Source organism: Dendrobates tinctorius, unplaced genomic scaffold (genome assembly GCF_039654945.1).
Source record: "Dendrobates tinctorius isolate UK_male_01 unplaced genomic scaffold, ASM3965494v1 ptg000013l, whole genome shotgun sequence".
Lineage (NCBI taxonomy): Eukaryota > Metazoa > Chordata > Amphibia > Anura > Dendrobatidae > Dendrobates > Dendrobates tinctorius.
The window spans coordinates 4,206,728-4,223,722 of record NW_027361681.1 but is presented as its reverse complement, the minus strand read 5'-3'; the positions used below and the strand labels follow the sequence as shown (position 1 = coordinate 4,223,722).

The 16,995-nt window shown below is 47.1% G+C and overlaps 1 protein-coding gene across 3 annotated transcripts in view; it reads right to left on the bottom strand.

Moving 5' to 3' along the window:
* PNPLA7 (patatin like domain 7, lysophospholipase) overlaps positions 1-16,995 on the bottom strand; it is a 339,713-nt gene that overhangs the window by 174,153 nt on the left and 148,565 nt on the right. For all 3 annotated transcript variants that reach the window (XM_073558322.1, XM_073558321.1, XM_073558323.1), the window contains 4 exons: positions 9,983-10,063; positions 7,348-7,476; positions 6,761-6,841; positions 5,510-5,675 (listed from right to left, as the gene is read on the bottom strand). In XM_073558322.1, coding sequence (XP_073414423.1) covers positions 5,510-5,675; positions 6,761-6,841; positions 7,348-7,476; positions 9,983-10,063 — 457 coding nt within the window. The remainder of the gene's footprint in view (positions 1-5,509; positions 5,676-6,760; positions 6,842-7,347; positions 7,477-9,982; positions 10,064-16,995) is intronic.

Sequence of the window (16,995 nt, the reverse complement as noted above, 5' to 3'; positions counted from 1 at the left end):
AGGCCCATTGTTGCCCTGATGGCCTTGAGGAGAGCATCCGTGTCTTCTACCGGAAAACATGGCTTACCACCCGTGTCACTGTCTGAGGAGTATGAGGAGGATCGGTGTTCGGTCTGAGACAAGGCCGAAGAGGAGCCTGACGTGGAACTAGGGGAATTCTTCCTATTCTTTTTCCCTTTTTTCAATAAGGCCTTAATTGAACCTTCCATCTCTGACCTAATGGCCGATATAAGGTTGGTTGCGAAACTAGGCGCTTCTTCTGCCATGGTTCGCTGGATGCAACTGGCGCAGAGGTTTTCTGACAGTCTCTTGCTAGGAGGCTTTTACATATGGCACAATCCCTATTGTTCTTCTTAGTCCCCGCTTTCTTAGGCTTTTCCTATGGGGGTAAACACACAACAGGGAACCCATATTAACAGATTGCTAGCATTCACGAAGATCACTCACCACCCGTAATCAAGGGTACCAGACTCGGAGGCTGTGTCGGAGCATGAGATCTGTGCTTTCTGGATCTTGAGGAGTCCCCCGACTTGCAGCTGGGGCGACTGCTGCTTGAACGGCTTCCATGCTTGCGGCCGGAGGACTGCGAGGGAGGCAGAGTCGGTGGAGACGGCGATCGCTCCTGCTCTGACTCCATGCTTGCCCGCCCACCATGCCGCTCTCCTTGTTTAAATAACCCGCCTCTGTCCTGGTGGGTGTCTCCTCCCCTCCTCCCTGCGACCGACCGCTTCGGAAAAGCCGGCCGGCGTCACACCCGGCGCCATGGCACCGTTGCCTAGCTGACGTCAGTCGGCGCGCCCATGATCCCTTGCGCCGCTGACGTCAGCGGCCGGAAGAAGCCCGCGGCTCTCCCTCGCTAGGTGCTCTGGGGGAGCGAGACCGCGGGCATACGCGGGGGGAGAGAGGCGCGGCGGAGCCTTCACGCACGCCCACACGAACCCGGAGCCCCAGGGGTCACCGGGGACTGCGCTTCCAGGACCCAACGGCCCGCGCCACAGGTGAGGCACCCTGTTCTTCCCGCGCCGGGACGGGCCTGGGACCTTTACCCATGATAGGCACCGCTGACAGTGGGATTCCCTTCCAGGACAGGAACTCAACTGAAGCGGGGGAGAGGTGCCGCCCCTTATATCTCAGTAGGTTCCTGTTATGGCGGGCCGGATCCCTCTCTCAGGTGTGCTGTCATGGGTGAAGGGAAAAGAGACCAGACGTGTGTGCCTCCTAGGACACTAAGCAAGAACTGATTCCACCTGCAATCGAGGCGAGGGTGTATACTGCGGAGGAGGAGCTAACCTTTTTTTTTTTTTCATCCACTTAGTGTCAGCCTCCTGGCGGCAGTAGCATACACCCACAGTACCTGTGTCCCCCAATGAGGCGAAGGAGAAAACAACAGAGGATTAGAATGGAAATATTACAGAGGCCCAAAGATGAGGAGAGGCTGGCACTTCTGAGCCCGTGGATTTATTATCTAGCAGCTCAGGGCCTACAGCTGAGGGGATGGAGAGAGACAGAGGACAGAGGTTCGACGTGGCGGATATTGACTCAGGTGCTAGGGAGAGACTCATTGGTTCAAGGACTGGAGGCAAGTAGTTTAAGGAGACTGGTACTGTCATGCCCCACTCTGGCCCTGGTACACAAGGTGCGGGAGGAGATTAAAAGGATTAGGGGAGTGGAAGCCCTGACAAATTATTCCTCTATATGGCAAAATGAAAAAAACTGCCGGACTTTGACAAAATGGGGGAATTTAAAAACTGGACGAGGAAAGGAATTCAATACATGGCCCAATTACAGGACTCGCAAGGACTAGTGACTTTTGAGAAACTACAGGAGGAATATGATTTATCTGAGATCTGTGGGTTCCAGTATAGACAGCTCTGTCACGCTTACATAGCGCAGAGTAAGACGGTTTCTATGAGAGTCCAAAAAGACATATTGGTGGACTGTGTGTGTAGTGATGGGGGAACAAATGGAGTTATGTCAGGTATTTATAAGGACTTAATGCATTCTTTTTTAACTAATTACCTGATTAAGGCTAAAGAGAAAAGGGAAGAGGAATTGGGGCCAATAGAAGAGGATAAGTGGGAGGCGAATATGGAATATATACCCCAATTGTCACTGAGTGAGCCAGGTAGACTCTCATAAACATATGTGCTCCATAGAGTATATAGGACACCTGAAAGACTATTTAGGGCAGGACTGAGACAGACTTCTGGATGCCCTGATTGTCAGGCTGATGGGGCCCGCAGTGCTCCAGACTGGACTCATACTGGACAGCGGTTATAAATATTATAGAGGGAGTGCATGACTGTAGAATTGAAAGTGATCCTGTGATTTGTATTCTGGGCTATGTGGAAGAGATTCAGATTCAAAATCAGATCAAATTGGCGATAACTAGGTTGTTATACATCGCACGTATAGCCTGGCACTGGATGAATGAAGAGCCGCAGACGATACAAGAATTTATTAGGCAATCAGACTTTATTGTAAATATGGAAAAAGGTATTTATGCCAAAATAAAAAGGGAAAAAATGTTCAATTCATTGTGGACACCGTGGATGTAGAGACGATCACGAAAGGAGGACGTACTTCTGAGTATATGTTGTTGTTTTTTCTATAAGGGGGGAGGGAGGTGATGCGCTGTAATTGAAAATATGTGACCTTGTTGGACATTGTTATGTCTGGACTCTGTCTGAATTTCATTAATAAAAATTTATCTGATTTAAAAAAAAAAAAAAATTCCTGGTAGATGGCTGTGCTGACTTTGGTCTTGATAAAACACAGTGGACCTACACCAGCAGATGACATGGCTCCCCAAGCCATCACTGATTGTGATTCTCCAGCAGGACTTGACACCTGTCCACATTGCCAAAAGTACCAATCCCTGGTTTAAAAACAACAGTATCACTGTGCTTGATTGGCCAGCAAACTTGCATGACCTTAACCTTACAGAGAATCTATGGAGTATTGTCAAGAGGAAGATGAGAGACACCAGACCCATGCCACGCCGCATTGATGCAGTTATTGATGCAAAAGGAGCCCCAACCAAGTACTGAGTGCATTTGCTGAACATACATTTCGGTAGGCCAACATTTTGGATTTTAACCCCTTCACTACCGGAGCTTTTTTCGATTTTTTTGTTTTCGTTTTTCGCTCCTCTTCTTTCCAGAGCCATAACTTTTTTATTTTTCTGTCTATATGGCCATACGAGGGCTTATTTTTTGCGGGACGAGTTGTACTTTTAAATGACACCATTGGTTTTACTATGTCGTGTACTCGAAAACAGGAAAAAAATTCCAAGTGTGGTGAAATTGCAAAAAAAGTGCAATCCCACACTTCTTTTTTGCTTGGCTTTTTTGCTAGGTTCACTAGATGCTAAATCTTACCTGCCATTATGATTCTCCAGGTCATTACGAGTTCATAGACACCAAACATGTCTATATCCTCTTTTATCTAAGTGGTGAAAAAAAATTCCAAAGTTTGCTTAAAAAACAAAAAAAAAAAAATTGCCCAATTTTCCGAGACCCGTAGTGTCTCCATTTTTCGTGATCTGCGGTCGGGTGACAGCTTATTTTTTCCGTGCCAGGCTGAAATTTTTAATGATACCACTTTTGTGCAGATACGTTCTTTTGATCGCCCGTTATTGCATTTTAATGCAATGCCGTGGCGACAAAAAAAACCTAATTCTGGCGTTTTGAATTTATTTCTCGCTACGCCGTTTAGCGATCGGGTTAATTCTGAACGCGGCGATACCTAATATGTGTATGTGGGATTTTCTTTTTACAGTTTTATTTTGATTGGGGTGAAAGGGGGGGGGGTGATTTGAACTTTTAGGTTTTTTTTTTATTTTTAAACATTTTTCTTTTTTTTTTTTTTTTTTTTTTATTTTACTTTTGGCATGCTTCAATAGCCTCCATAGGAGGCTAGAAGAATGCGCAACCCAATCGGCTCTGCTACATATGGGCGATGAGCAGATGGCCCATATGTAGCAAATTTACTCCTGTGCTCTCAGCGCCGACCACCGGGTGGCGCTGAAAGCCATATGCCTGGAACAACCATAGAGGTCTCATAGAGACATCTGGTTGTCCAGGCAACAGGACACCGACCCCCGATCACATGACGGGGGTTGGCGATGAGGTCATTTCCAGGCCGGCGGCCGGAAATGCTATTCAAATGCCCGTTGTCAGCTTTGACAGCGGGATTTAACTAGTTAATAGGCGCGGGCGGACGGCGATTCCGCTCGCACCTATTGCAGGCACATGTCAGCTGTTCATAACAGCTGACATGTTGCGGCTTTGAGGTGGGCTCACCGCCGGAGCCCACCTCAAAGCGGGGGACCTTACCGATGACGTACTATTACTTCATCGGTAAGGAAGGGGTTAAAATCATTTTTCAAGCTGTTATAAAGTATTCTAATTTACTGAGATGATAACTTTTAGGTTTTCATTGGCTGTAAATCATAATCATGAACATTAACAGAAATAAACACTTGAACTAGATCATTCTGTGTGTAATGACTATACAATATGCGTTTCACTTTTTGTATTGAAGAACTGAAATAAATTAACTTTTTGATGATATTCTAATTTTGTGAGATGCACCTGTTTGTATAATTTATTTTCTAGCCTTTATGAATCTTTTTTCTCATCCTCTCAGCTCATACAATACGAATAAAGTTAGGTAGTGCCTCTCTGTGGCCGTTTGATGTTACTACAGGCTGAAATTGTAACACATTGGAACCAATAGCTAAAGTAACAAAAGAACAAACCCTGGGAATCCGCGTACAACATTAATTTTCTAAACTCCAGTAAGGTGGAATATAAAATGCATACTTGTAATACAGATCTAAAGAAAGATGGTCTACTGGCCCTGAGAGGCTGGGACCCTGTTCTTGTCGGGATGTCTGTCAAATGTAAATGGGATCATATGAAATATCACATTACTGTGCATGTCCCATCGTTTTCAGATTTGCAATGACCCTTTATGTTGATGATTTCCAGTGTGGAGACATGCAGCACTGAAAACGCTTGCACCATATAGACTAGTAAGGCTGCTTTGTATAGAAACCTGCAATTTTTCACATGCAGCTTAAATGGTTTATCCCTTTTTAAACATTTTTTGGCCTATAGGTGTGTGTAGGCGTTACTCACCCTCACTGGGTCCAACTCTGCTTTTCAGTCCCTGCTACAGTCTTTGTTGATTGGTTGCAGCGGTGACAGTACATCTACAGAGAACATCATTGCTGCAGCCAATCAGTGAGCTCGACTGCCTGGCCTGCAGCATTTACGTGCATTGCAAGTGTGACAGCCACGCTGGAATCAAGACAAAGAGACCAGAAGAGCAGAGGAGATGCACAGTAGGACATGGGAAAAGTGAATTAATCACAGTTTGTTAATTTACAACTGTGCACAATTAAAAAGAAATACCGGTAGATATTTAAAAAGGGACAATTCTTTCATATCCTATAAAAATAACAATAATGGCAGCTATTGTCGGGACAGATTTATGCCCTCACCTAGTAGTCCTGGATCCTGATCTGGCTGAAGCTCCGCAGACTTCTCCACTTGGTCTGTACTGTCCTCCTCAACAGACATACTGGACACAGGTCGTCTGGCGCCCTTGTTGCTCCCGGTGCCGGAGTTCAGACTGGCCACTGACAGTAAAGGAATTGCCTGGCTTTGCTGCAGATCACAGAATACAAGTTAATAGCTTGAAAATTGTGAACCCTCGCGGGCAGGGTCCACTCTCCTCCTGTACCAGTTGTGACTTGTATTGTTTAAAATTATTGTACTTGGTTTTATTATGTATACTCCTCCTCACATGTAACGCGCCATGGAATAAATGGTGCTATAATAATGAATAATATGATTGTGAACAGTTTTATTACAGCATCAATAACCAAATATATGCAATTGATGAGTTATATGGACCACAAAGATCTGTAGCTATGAGATAGCGTAAACCCTCTGCCTGCAGTTCAGCAAAGTGCCTTTAATGCAATCCTCTGCATTGGACAGCCATTTAATGTGTGTGGGACCTCTAGATTTTCCCTCCACAGAAGGAGCAAGCAATTTTTATTTTTATACCCAAACTCTTACTTTTTGAAGAGCAAATACACTTCTGCCAAAACTTTTTCCCCCCACTTAGAATCATTTAAGACAAGTCACTGCTCTAAAAGAAGAATTGCAGGCTGCAAAATGCACATGACAAATCTACAGCACAGAAATGTCAGGCAAACAAGAAAAAAATAAAAAAAATAAAAAAAAATAGAGCAGAATGATTTAAAAGCTTATTATGATGCAGAAAACGGAATTGCAATTGATCATCAGAAATTGCTCACTAGCTCTAATACCATTGTTGGTGGGAACTAGAACGGCAGGATGACGATTTGGTGGAAGCGAGAACATACGTTTGGCCAGACACAATGTCTATTTGTGGAGCTCTAATTGGCTGTTTGTTCATTTTTTAAAGCCGGCGTGGGACAGCTTTGCAGAAAAGTAAGACAGAGATGAGAGATGACTTTATCTTTGCTCCAGTTACTTTGATGTGAAGGAAGAGGGATAAATCATACATCAGACTACAGTCGGGATCAATCTGTGACAAAAACAGAACATTTAAAGCTCAGAACCATTGAGGCCTCATTCACATGTGTCCTTTTTCATATTGTGACTTTTGCAAGTCCCACTTCACTCCTGTGCCATCACTGAACAAGACCACACAGAGCCAAGGTTGCCACTGTCCTGGCACCTCAAAAACTGCTACTCACCGAGTTGAACAGCTCTGTTGTCAATCCAAGGTAATTATGAAGAGCCAAAAATGTCACTCTTTGCAGTCTGACCATGATGATCTGTGGATGAGGAAACAAATGGGTTAAAGTTAATTATTACCCACTGTTTTATGAGACTGAAACATATTTCAAGCGTTAAATCACTTTTCCTACAGTTCATTCGGAAATCTGTATCATGTCCAAAAGCTTCCGGGAAGGACAGGAATCGTTCCCAAGTGTAGTAACCAGAACACCAGAGTTTGCAGTAACTAATACCCAACTCCAAATCTGTAGACATAGCGGTGAGGGATAAAAAAAAAAAAAAAAAAAAAAAAAAAAAAAAAATAATGAAGAGATAAAAGTGCAAAGAGGAGGAAAAAGTATCCAGAAATGAGATTGGTCACAGAGAAGAGATCACAGGCGAAATCACTAGTATAAGTAGTCACACGTAATTTCAGTAAATCTCTGTGGGGCAAGCTAAAAGAACTGAGGCACCATGAATTCTTGTTACACCCCATGGCATTTTTATAATGAGTACATGTTGCACTGTATGAAAGTCTTAACTATTATATATGGAGTCTAGGTACCTGCACAACTCGAACAAGAGTCTCTGGGTATTTGGCAAACACGTCTTGAAAGGCATTTGCAGGAAGACGCAGGATAGTAGATGCATTGGCAGCTCTGGCAGATACAGTCTTGTAAGGAGCCGGATGTCCCTGGAGTGAAAGAAAACATTTTTTGCAATATTCTTAAGCTTAGGTAATAAGCATATATAAGTTATTGTGGTCCTCCATATTGTTGAAATGTTCATGTAAAATATGCTTTGGGTAGATACCTAGATTAAAAGTATCCCACAATAGTCAGTTTTGGTGATCATATGCGTTTCCCTACTCTTTCTTACAAATGACATGGGGGAAAAAGAATGATCGAGCATGCTGAATTTCAATGTGATCCTTTTGCTCTCAGGGAAAATTAGCTGCCGCTAGAGAAGTGTGGCAGCATCTTACGTAGCTTACTTCTCACATGCCAACGAAAACACGTACACAGTCAGCCGGACCAGGCGAGCATTAGTATAGGTGGTCAGGACAGAGCTTTTGGAACAAGTCGAGCATTCAGGTTTTTCGAGGCGTCAAAAAGAAAAGCCGTCAGTCAAAAGAGCGTTAGAACGACAGCTACTGCAGGAGTATCAGCAGCTTTACCATCCACTATGGTGATAATATAATTGCAGCTTTAAATTATGACTTATGCAGACGTTACCTGCCAGTTCTCAAATCAAGGGAAAAATGAAGATAAAATAGCTACACCCGCCCTATCCACACGCAATATAGGACTACAGGACAAGGCAGGGTTCTTGAAAATTGAGAAAAATAGATTTTTCTCAGGGCAATATAAACGGAAAATTTAGCAGGCGCCTTATAAGTGGAAGACTTCAGTCTCCGTGGGCTGTGCTTATGTAACACAGCGAGCAATAGTAATAATCCAGCTCTGCCGCCTCAATTTAATTTATTATATCTGCAAGAAAAACATGGCTGACAAATATCTCAAGGGGAAGAATAATGAAAGATCATACAGGGCCTAAATACATTTCAGGATCCGCGGTGGGGTGCAGCAACGTGCGGTGTGACAGACGATTACTCATACTAGTTTACAATGCAATTGCTGCTAAACGAAGCAGAAAGGAGCGAGAAATATTGTGGTGTCGTGTGATTGTATGTAGATGCAATATTTTTTCTCTGTCTCGTTAATATCATTGGGGAACACAAAACATGGTTTAGGCCCTGCCTCTAGGAAGCTCCACACTAGGTGGAAAAAGTGTGGCTTTCTGGTGGACTACACCCTCTCCTCAGACACCAGGCAGCTCAGTGTTAGCCTAGAGTCCTTGGAAAGCAGACACCACCATGTTCAGGTCTTCTCACTGCTTTTTTATTTTTATTTTTTCCACAGGTGGTAAAGATGTCCTCCACACTAGTGCACCATAATTTACATTATGGGAGAGTGTAATCCCCATGGTGTCATCAACCCACTATCCAACTCCGACAAAATGCAGTTAGGTCTATCCCCTTGGGGTTAGGGTCTCCCTCCTCTTTATTCTCCCCTTGCATTAATAGTCTTTATTGCTGCTTTCTGTCACGCGAGTCTTTGATAACTCCACGTTTCCACCTGGAGCTTCCCCTCACCTTATGAGTTGACGGGTATTTTCCGGGCCATTTGCTGACTAGTGTACAAGGGGTGCCTTGCAGCAGGAGAGACTCACTAATCGGCGTGTCGGATTTACTACAAAAACTTTATTTGGGTGCCTCCCCCCACCCCATCACCAGGCTCAATGGGCTCATTTTCTTTAGATGGGTTTTATCCTTCCTGGGCAGGCATAAGGCAGAGTCTACATCCCTGCAGGCATCTTTTAAGGGTCCCTTCTCCAGGCATGACCCCTTTCTGCCTCACAAGTTGCAAGAAGATGCAGCTGCTTGGCCACCAGCACCATTTGAGAGACGCAGACCACAGGTTAATGGCTCCTGCACCTATGCTGGTACAAGCAGGTGCTCTTCAGTGTCTACTGTAATTTTTACTAAATGCATATGCACTTTCCTTCAGAAGACCCCTGCCATACTGGTTACTTACTTTGTTTGTTCTGCTGTGACAAGCATCCGCCATGCTTCTGCATATTGCCTGGACATCCCATCCGCCCAGGAGCCCTCTGATTCCCATTTCCCTGAATGTGTCAAGTCTTCCAAATGGTTGGGCTAAGGATGCAGAGCTCAATGCTGGACCCAGGCTATCTCCTCCTTTTCAGGTCCTGTAGACTCTCTAGTCACTCATTTGATGACACCTTGTATGGACATCAGAAGAACCCAGCCACACAGCAGCAGACCACAACCGCTGGGAGGTGATCATGTCGCAGCCATGCTGTTTGTAAGGTGTGCCTAGTTTTTAGCACAATTTAGAAATTGCCCTATTGGACACCAAATGGTCACGTAGTTTTATGCCTCTTTACAATAGAAATAAACATGCATGCTCGGCCAGGCCAGGATTTATGGGGGAATCCAGAATAGATGGTTGTTGGCTTAACAAACAGATACTGGGGACTTTTAAAGAATTTCCCGATGGATGCAAGTTCTATATCTAGACAATATGCTTGAGCAAAGTCAAAATAATATATGAGGTTTATGGGTCAGTAAGCACCAATCAGATATCAGATGAAAGGAGAGAATGAGCTGAACTCACGGTAATGACATCCAGGATACTGAGCAGACTGTGCACGCTGTCCCCAGCCAAGACTTCTTTCACCACCATCTCATTACCATCCTAAAAATAAAAAAGTGTGATTAACACTTAACATTTAAACAAACAGGATATGGCTCTGTACACAAATACCGTAGTTTATTTTTTTTTGCTTCCTCTTAAGACGAATGCCCCATTATAGGAATCACTTTTGGGATATAATGGGTACATTGGGGCCTTGGAATACTATGGATTCCATTTAGAAGCCATTTATATGGAGATAGAATTACTGATGCAGGTAATATGTCCGCCCTTGTAATCGTAGTGTTTAAAGTCAGTTAGTGGATGGAAGGTGGACGTCGTTGTCAAATCAAACAACGGTCAAACCAATCCTGAGCCTGTGAAGTACAGTATTCAGATGTACGGCATATCTTGTTCTTCAGACTCCATTTTTGTGCTTGCGACGCCATTTTGTTGTTTACAAGATAAATTTTGTAATTAGGTGAAAGTTCGCAGCTGTTATGAAACTAGACTGTTCTAGCTTGTACAAGATATGAGATATGAGACCCTAAAAGAATGCGCTACTGTTCTATTCTCTACGTCACGTAACTAGGGACATATTCCGATTTTATTGCAATACTATTGGCTTATAAAGTGAATGTATTAAAACGATGTTATTGGTAGCTGAGTACTTTGCATAATTAAGTAAAAGATTATAAAAGTAGTGACTAAAATAAAGGGGACTAGTGATCTGCCTGGATCCTACCGTACAGAGACCCTCGTCTCCATGTGGTCATTCCCAGTTGCTAGCAACGCCCTGTGAATTAATTTGGAAATCACTGGATCAACCGTGAAGAGTTAATTTAGCCCTCCCTAAATAGCTCCCTCGACAGCTTGGCGCCCAACAGGGGGGCACCGAATAGAGACGCCTCTGCCCCCGGAGGACAACAAGACAAAGGACCCTCGGAGTGGACACAGGTGCTGGAAAATTGGGACTGATCATCCCCCACGACAACCACGGTAAGTTGGCAGTTATACTGTTCAGACTGATCGTTGGTGTGGTTTTCCTGTGCTTGTTGCTGCAAAGAGGATCTGAGGTTTGTCCCCGTGGAGGGGTGATTCATGGGTGGAATCATATAGAGGTGCAGTCCAGTTGGGGGCCCAGTGCTCGAACCATACCTCATAAGGGACGGACACCCCTGGATTGACCAGTGATTGTGGCTCTCTTTATAGTCAAAATATCCTGAAATTCTGAATTCACTATTAGAGTCAGGCGTGGTGATGTGATCGAAGACTGGGTAGGATACGTAACTCAGGTATATATAGATATATATATATAATATATAACCAGAGGTGTCCGGAGGGATAGTCTGAGACGCCCTCCTCCTTTCACCGAGTACCGCGAATTTTGGGCTTCCCAGAGGGGGTTGACCCGGTGGAACAAACTGAGACGACCGCTCCAGTATTGTGCACAACTGAAGTAAGGATATTTAGCTCTAAATGAGAGAATCCGTGGAAGGAAAATAAGAATTTTGTGGCTTGGCACATGAATTGTGTGACAAAGGTGTTAGGAAGAACAGAGGAAGTGAATTCTGATTGTTTCTGTTACTGCTATGTTGAAGAAGGAAAAATTGTCTATTATTATGGCAAGGACTGGATGTATTGTGGTTCAAGAAAGTGACTGTGGTGTCAGAAAGTGATTAAAGAAGGAACTGAGATCGAGACTAATGTGTCAGGCAGACGAATAGTTAAAAGTGATGATTTGAAAGAAGAGGTCTCCCTGCTAGATGACAATTGTACAAGGAGACCGAGAGTCGCAGCCCCCACCTTTGCTGACGGTACCTATTATCATCCGCCGCCAGCCTCAATCCCCATTCACCAGATCCAGAGGGAAAAAAAAAATAGGTATTAGACCTAGCGGTAATGATGTTTCCAGGAGTCCATCCTGACAGCACCATGGAGGACGTCCTCCTCCTTACAGGGACAGGAAGCACACGAGAGGTTAAAGGTCACGTCCCACCCCCTCTCCCTCAGTGATTTAACAAGTACCGCAAGGTGGATGATGCTAGTAACAGTTTAATGAAACAATCATATTACAGCATATGACATATCAAAATACAACATAGCATAACATAACAGGGAGGGAAGTACCCGTGCTGTCAGGATGGACTCCTGGAAACATCATTACCGGTAGGTCTAATACCTATTTTCCAGGACGTCCACCTGACAGCACCATGGAGAGTACCAAAGCACCTCCTCAGGGTGGGATTACCACCTGGAGAACTTTTCTCCCGAATGCGGTCTGCTGACCAGCCAACACGTCAAGCTTGTAGTGCTTGCAAAATGTATTCAGATTGGCCCAGGTTGCTGCTCTACAGATTTGGCCAACCGAGGCCCCCGCCCGTTCAGCCCATGAGGCTGATACCGCCCTCGTAGAGTGGGCTTTTATGGACCCTGGCGGGCTAACGCCTTCAGCTTGGTAGGCGTCAGAGATTACTGAGGTAATCCAGCGCGCGATAGACGCCTTAGAGGCTTTCTTCCCTTTATTTTTACCCCCAAAGAGGATGAACAGGTTTGGGTCAATGCGCCAGCTATTGGTGGCTTCTAGATAGTCTAGCACCGCGCGCCTCACATCCAGCGAGTGAAGGCGCTGTTCTTTTTTATTACGGGGATTGTCGCAGAACGATGGTAACACTACCTCCTGGTTTAGATTTTTTGAGGAGACTACCTTTGGGGTAAATGCCGGGTCTAACCTTAGGATTATACTATCCTCTCTTATCTGAAGATATGGGTCCTTAGTGGACAGGGCCTGGATCTCCACTATTCTCTTGGCCGTGGTAATGGCTACTAGGAAGGCCGTTTTACGGGTGAGGGCAGAGATGGTTATTTTCTCATCTAGAACATAGGGGTCTGTACAGAGAAACCTGAGTACCAGGCCCAGGTCCCAAGGCGGGGTGAGCTGCCTAATCGTGGGACGCAGGCGCTGCGTGGCTTTTATAAATCTTATTACCCAGGGATGTGAAGCTAGCTGGTAATCGAAGAAGGCGCTTAAGGCTGAAATCTGGACCTTTAGAGTACTAGGCTTAAGGCCTTTATTAAAACCTGCCTGCAAAAAACTTAGTATGCTAGGGAGGTCGGGGCTGCCTGCCACGAGATCGGACCTGCCACCCTCCAGACAGAATCTTTTCCATATCTTTCTATAGATTGCGGATGTCACCGGCTTCCTACTGGCCAGTAGGGTGGATATGACCTGGTCCGACAATCCCTTTGACTTCAGGATGTCCCTCTCAGGATCCAAGCCGATAGATGAAGTCTTGCTGGGTTTGGATGGTAGATCGGGCCCTGGTGGATGATGTCCTTCCACAGGGGTAGCTCGACTGGATTTCCGACTGCCATGGCTCCTAGAAGGGGAAACCAGCTTCTCTTCGGCCAGTATGGAGCGATCAGCATCACTCTTGCGTGGTCCTCGCGTATTTTTCTGAGCACTGCCGGTATGAGGGCCAGTGGCGGGAATGCGTAGGAGAGGGGTTCTCCCCAGGTCTGACTCAGGGCATCCACACCTTCTGGGTGCTCCGTCGGATTCAGGGAATAGAAACTGGGGACTTTCGAATTCTTTCGGCTTGCAAAGAGATCTATACTGGGGGTCCCCCAACGCTGACAGAGATGGTTGAAGATCTCTTCATTCAGTTCCCATTCTGTCGGGCGGATCCGTTGTCTGCTCAGGTAGTCTGCTACTTCGTTCTGGGAACCCTCTAGGTGTACTGCGGTCACTGATTGGACTGTTCTTTCTGCCCAAGAGAATATTTTTCCCGCTAGGTCCTGTAGTGGTCGATGTCTGGGCCCTCCCTGGTGCTTCAGGAATGCCACTGTCGTCATATTGTCGGATAGTATACGGACATGACGATTCTCCAGTATCGACTGGTTCCGCCGTAGCGCTTCCCAGACCGCGTAGAGTTCTCTGAAATTGGAGGATCTGGTCTTGATGTCTACTGGCCATCTCCCCTGGAAGATTTTCCCTTCTATGTGGGCTCCCCAACCCCACGCACTGGCGGCCGTGGTGACTACCACGTATGGAGAGGCTGTCCAAAATACGCCCACCTGAAGGTTTCTGGACCGTGTCCACCACCGAAGGGACTCTCTTACTTGTTCTGACAGCCTTAGGGGTCTGTCCAGCGACGCCTGACTTCTGTCCCACCTCGCAAGGATCTCTTTCTGCAGTGATCTTGAGTGGAATTGGGCCCATCGGACGCACTGGATGCAGGCCGTCATGAGGCCCAGGACCTCCATTGCCTCTCTTATGGAGCACTGACGTCTCAACAGGTCTCTGGTTCTGGTCTGAATAGTCCTCTGCTTCTGTTCGGGTAGCCAGGACATTCTGTCGGTTGAGTCTAGGAGGACCCCGAGAAATATTTTCCTGGTTTCTGGCCTGATGTTCGACTTCTCCCAATTGATCACCCATCCAAGAAACTCCATTACCGCAGTTGCTCGGTTTCTGTCGCGAACGAGCGCTTCCCTGGATCTTGCCACCAATAGGAAGTCGTCTAAATAGGGTATGATCACAATACCCTGATCTCTCAGGCAGGCCACTACCTCTCCCACCAGCTTTGTAAAGATTCTGGGAGCTGAGGCCAACCCGAATGGAAGACACTGGAACTGGAAGTGGCAGGTCCGGGCTGGTAAACTGACCGCAAACCTTAGCAGTCTCTGGGATGAGGGATGGATAGGGACCTGGTAGTAGGCCTTCTTCAGGTCTAGGGTGCACATGACGGCGTCCCGATCTATCAGGAGGGTTGCGGATCGGACCGATTCCATCCGGAATCTCTTGTACCTGACCCAGGCATTTAGTGGTTTCAGGTTTATGATGGTACGGGCCTCGCCAGACGGTTTTGTGATCGAGAACAGGGACAAATAGTGTCCCTTCCCTCTTTCTGACGGGGGAACTGGTACTATGACTTTTGATTTTACCATGTCCTGTAGATCCGTCCACATTGCGGAGTCCTCCAGGACGACAGTGGGGGTAATATATCTTTCGGGGGGAGGAGAATAAAGCTCTATATTGTAGCCCTCCACGATAGTTTTGAGGACCCACTGATTGTGGGCGACTCGGGACCAGTTTGTTGCGAAGTGGCGAAGTCTCCCCCCAATACCTATGGCGTCACTGCCTCCTCGATCTAGAGGTTGATGTGAATGGAGGACCTCTGTCCCTTCCGGTCTGGCTGAAGGAGCCCTTATAGGAGCCTCTACTAGACCTTGCCCGACCCCTGAACTCGGTCTGCCTCCTAGAAAAGGAGCCTCTCCGAAAGGACTGGGGCCGCCTGGGTTTTTCTTCCGGGAATCCCTTCTTTTTATCGGACACCGACTCTAGAATGTTATCTAGGGCTGGCCCGAACACCCTCAGGCCCGAGAAGGGGATGGCGCATAGCTTAGTTTTTGAAGCGTTGTCCCCCGACCAGGATTTGAGCCAGACTGCTCTTCGGGCCGCGTTGGAGAGGGAGCTGTTTCTGGCTGCAAATCTTACCGATTCGGCCGACGTATCTGATAGGAACGCCGTAGCCGATTTCATGAGCGGAAGGGATGCTAGGATGTCTGATCTAGGGGTCTTGTTGGTTAGGTGCTCTTCCAACTGCCCCATCCACAAAAACATAGTCCTGGCCACCGAGGTGGCTGCTATGTTGGCCCTAATAAGAGCCGCCGACGTCTCCCATGCTCTTTTTAATAAGACGTCTGCCTTCCTATCCATCGGGTCTCGAAGACCTGATGAGTCCTCGAATGGGATAGCCGTCTTCTTGGCAACTTTAGCGACTGGGACATCTATTTTAGGAATTTCCTCCCATGCCCGGGTTTCCACAGGATCAAAAGGCAGTCTGCTTCTAAAGTCTCGGGAGAGTGTCAGTCGACGCTCTGCCTCCTTCCACTCCTCCTGGACCATCGTTTTGATGTGTTCACTTACAGGGAACACTACCTGTCTCCGGGCCACCAGTCCTCCGAACAATAAGTCCTGTCTGGACTGTGGTTTCGGGACCTCCTCTATCTGCATAGTATTTCTGACTGCTTGGACCAACTCGTCCGTGTCCTCCAGTCTGAATAGGTATTTCCTGCTCTGATCCTGTCTATCCCCCCGGATCTCGCCTTCTTCTTCCTGATCCGAATCCCGGAATTTGGACTCCTCACTAGGGCTTTCTTCCGACTCTGGGTCCGCTTCCCACCTTGGACGTTTGCGACTCGGCCCTGGGCTGGGGGACTGACGTCGTGCGAGGCTGGATGTAGAGGCCCGAACTTCCTCCCTTATCAGCGATCTCATTTTGGCTAGGAGGGATGGCTGTTCCTCGCCTACGACCCTTGAGGTACAGGGGCCGCATAGGGTCTTGTTATATGCATCTGGCAGCTTTACTCTGCATACTGGGCACTTGACCGATTTGGAGGTGGCCTTTGCCGGGTCCTTCGCCCCCGAGGGTGATTCTGTCGGGGTTCCCTTTTCCTAATAATACAGAAGGGGCACCTGCTCAGATCTGGGTTGGGGTAATGGGTGGGGGAGGGTGGTCTGCGCTATGCGCACTTACCCCTCCGCCTGCTGGAGCGCCCCCTTCCATCCTGGCGCGGTCCGCAGGGTGCTATGGACCTCCGAAGCGTGCTCCCTGGATCTCCAGAAGCGCGCTCTGTGCCTTAGGAGCACGCGCTGTGGACCCCAGAGGCGAGCGCTGTGTGGTTCAGTGGCGAGCGCTGTGTGGCTTGAGTAGCGAGCGCTGTCAGTAGCGAGAGCTGTTTGGCTTCAGAAGCGAGCGCTCTGTGGCTTCAGAAGCGCGCGCTGTGATTCAAAGGCCGGCGTCTGACGTCACCGGATGTGACGCGCGGCCTCTCGCGCTAGGCCGCCTCCTCCACTTCCTGCTCTGCGCGCGACTATGGCGGCCTCCGCCGGCCTGCCGCCGTGGGGAGCCAACCCCCATCCATCTGCGGCGGACTGCCACTCCGGCCTCTTCGCCTGCTATGGCGGACTGCGGAGGCCTCATTCCTGCCTC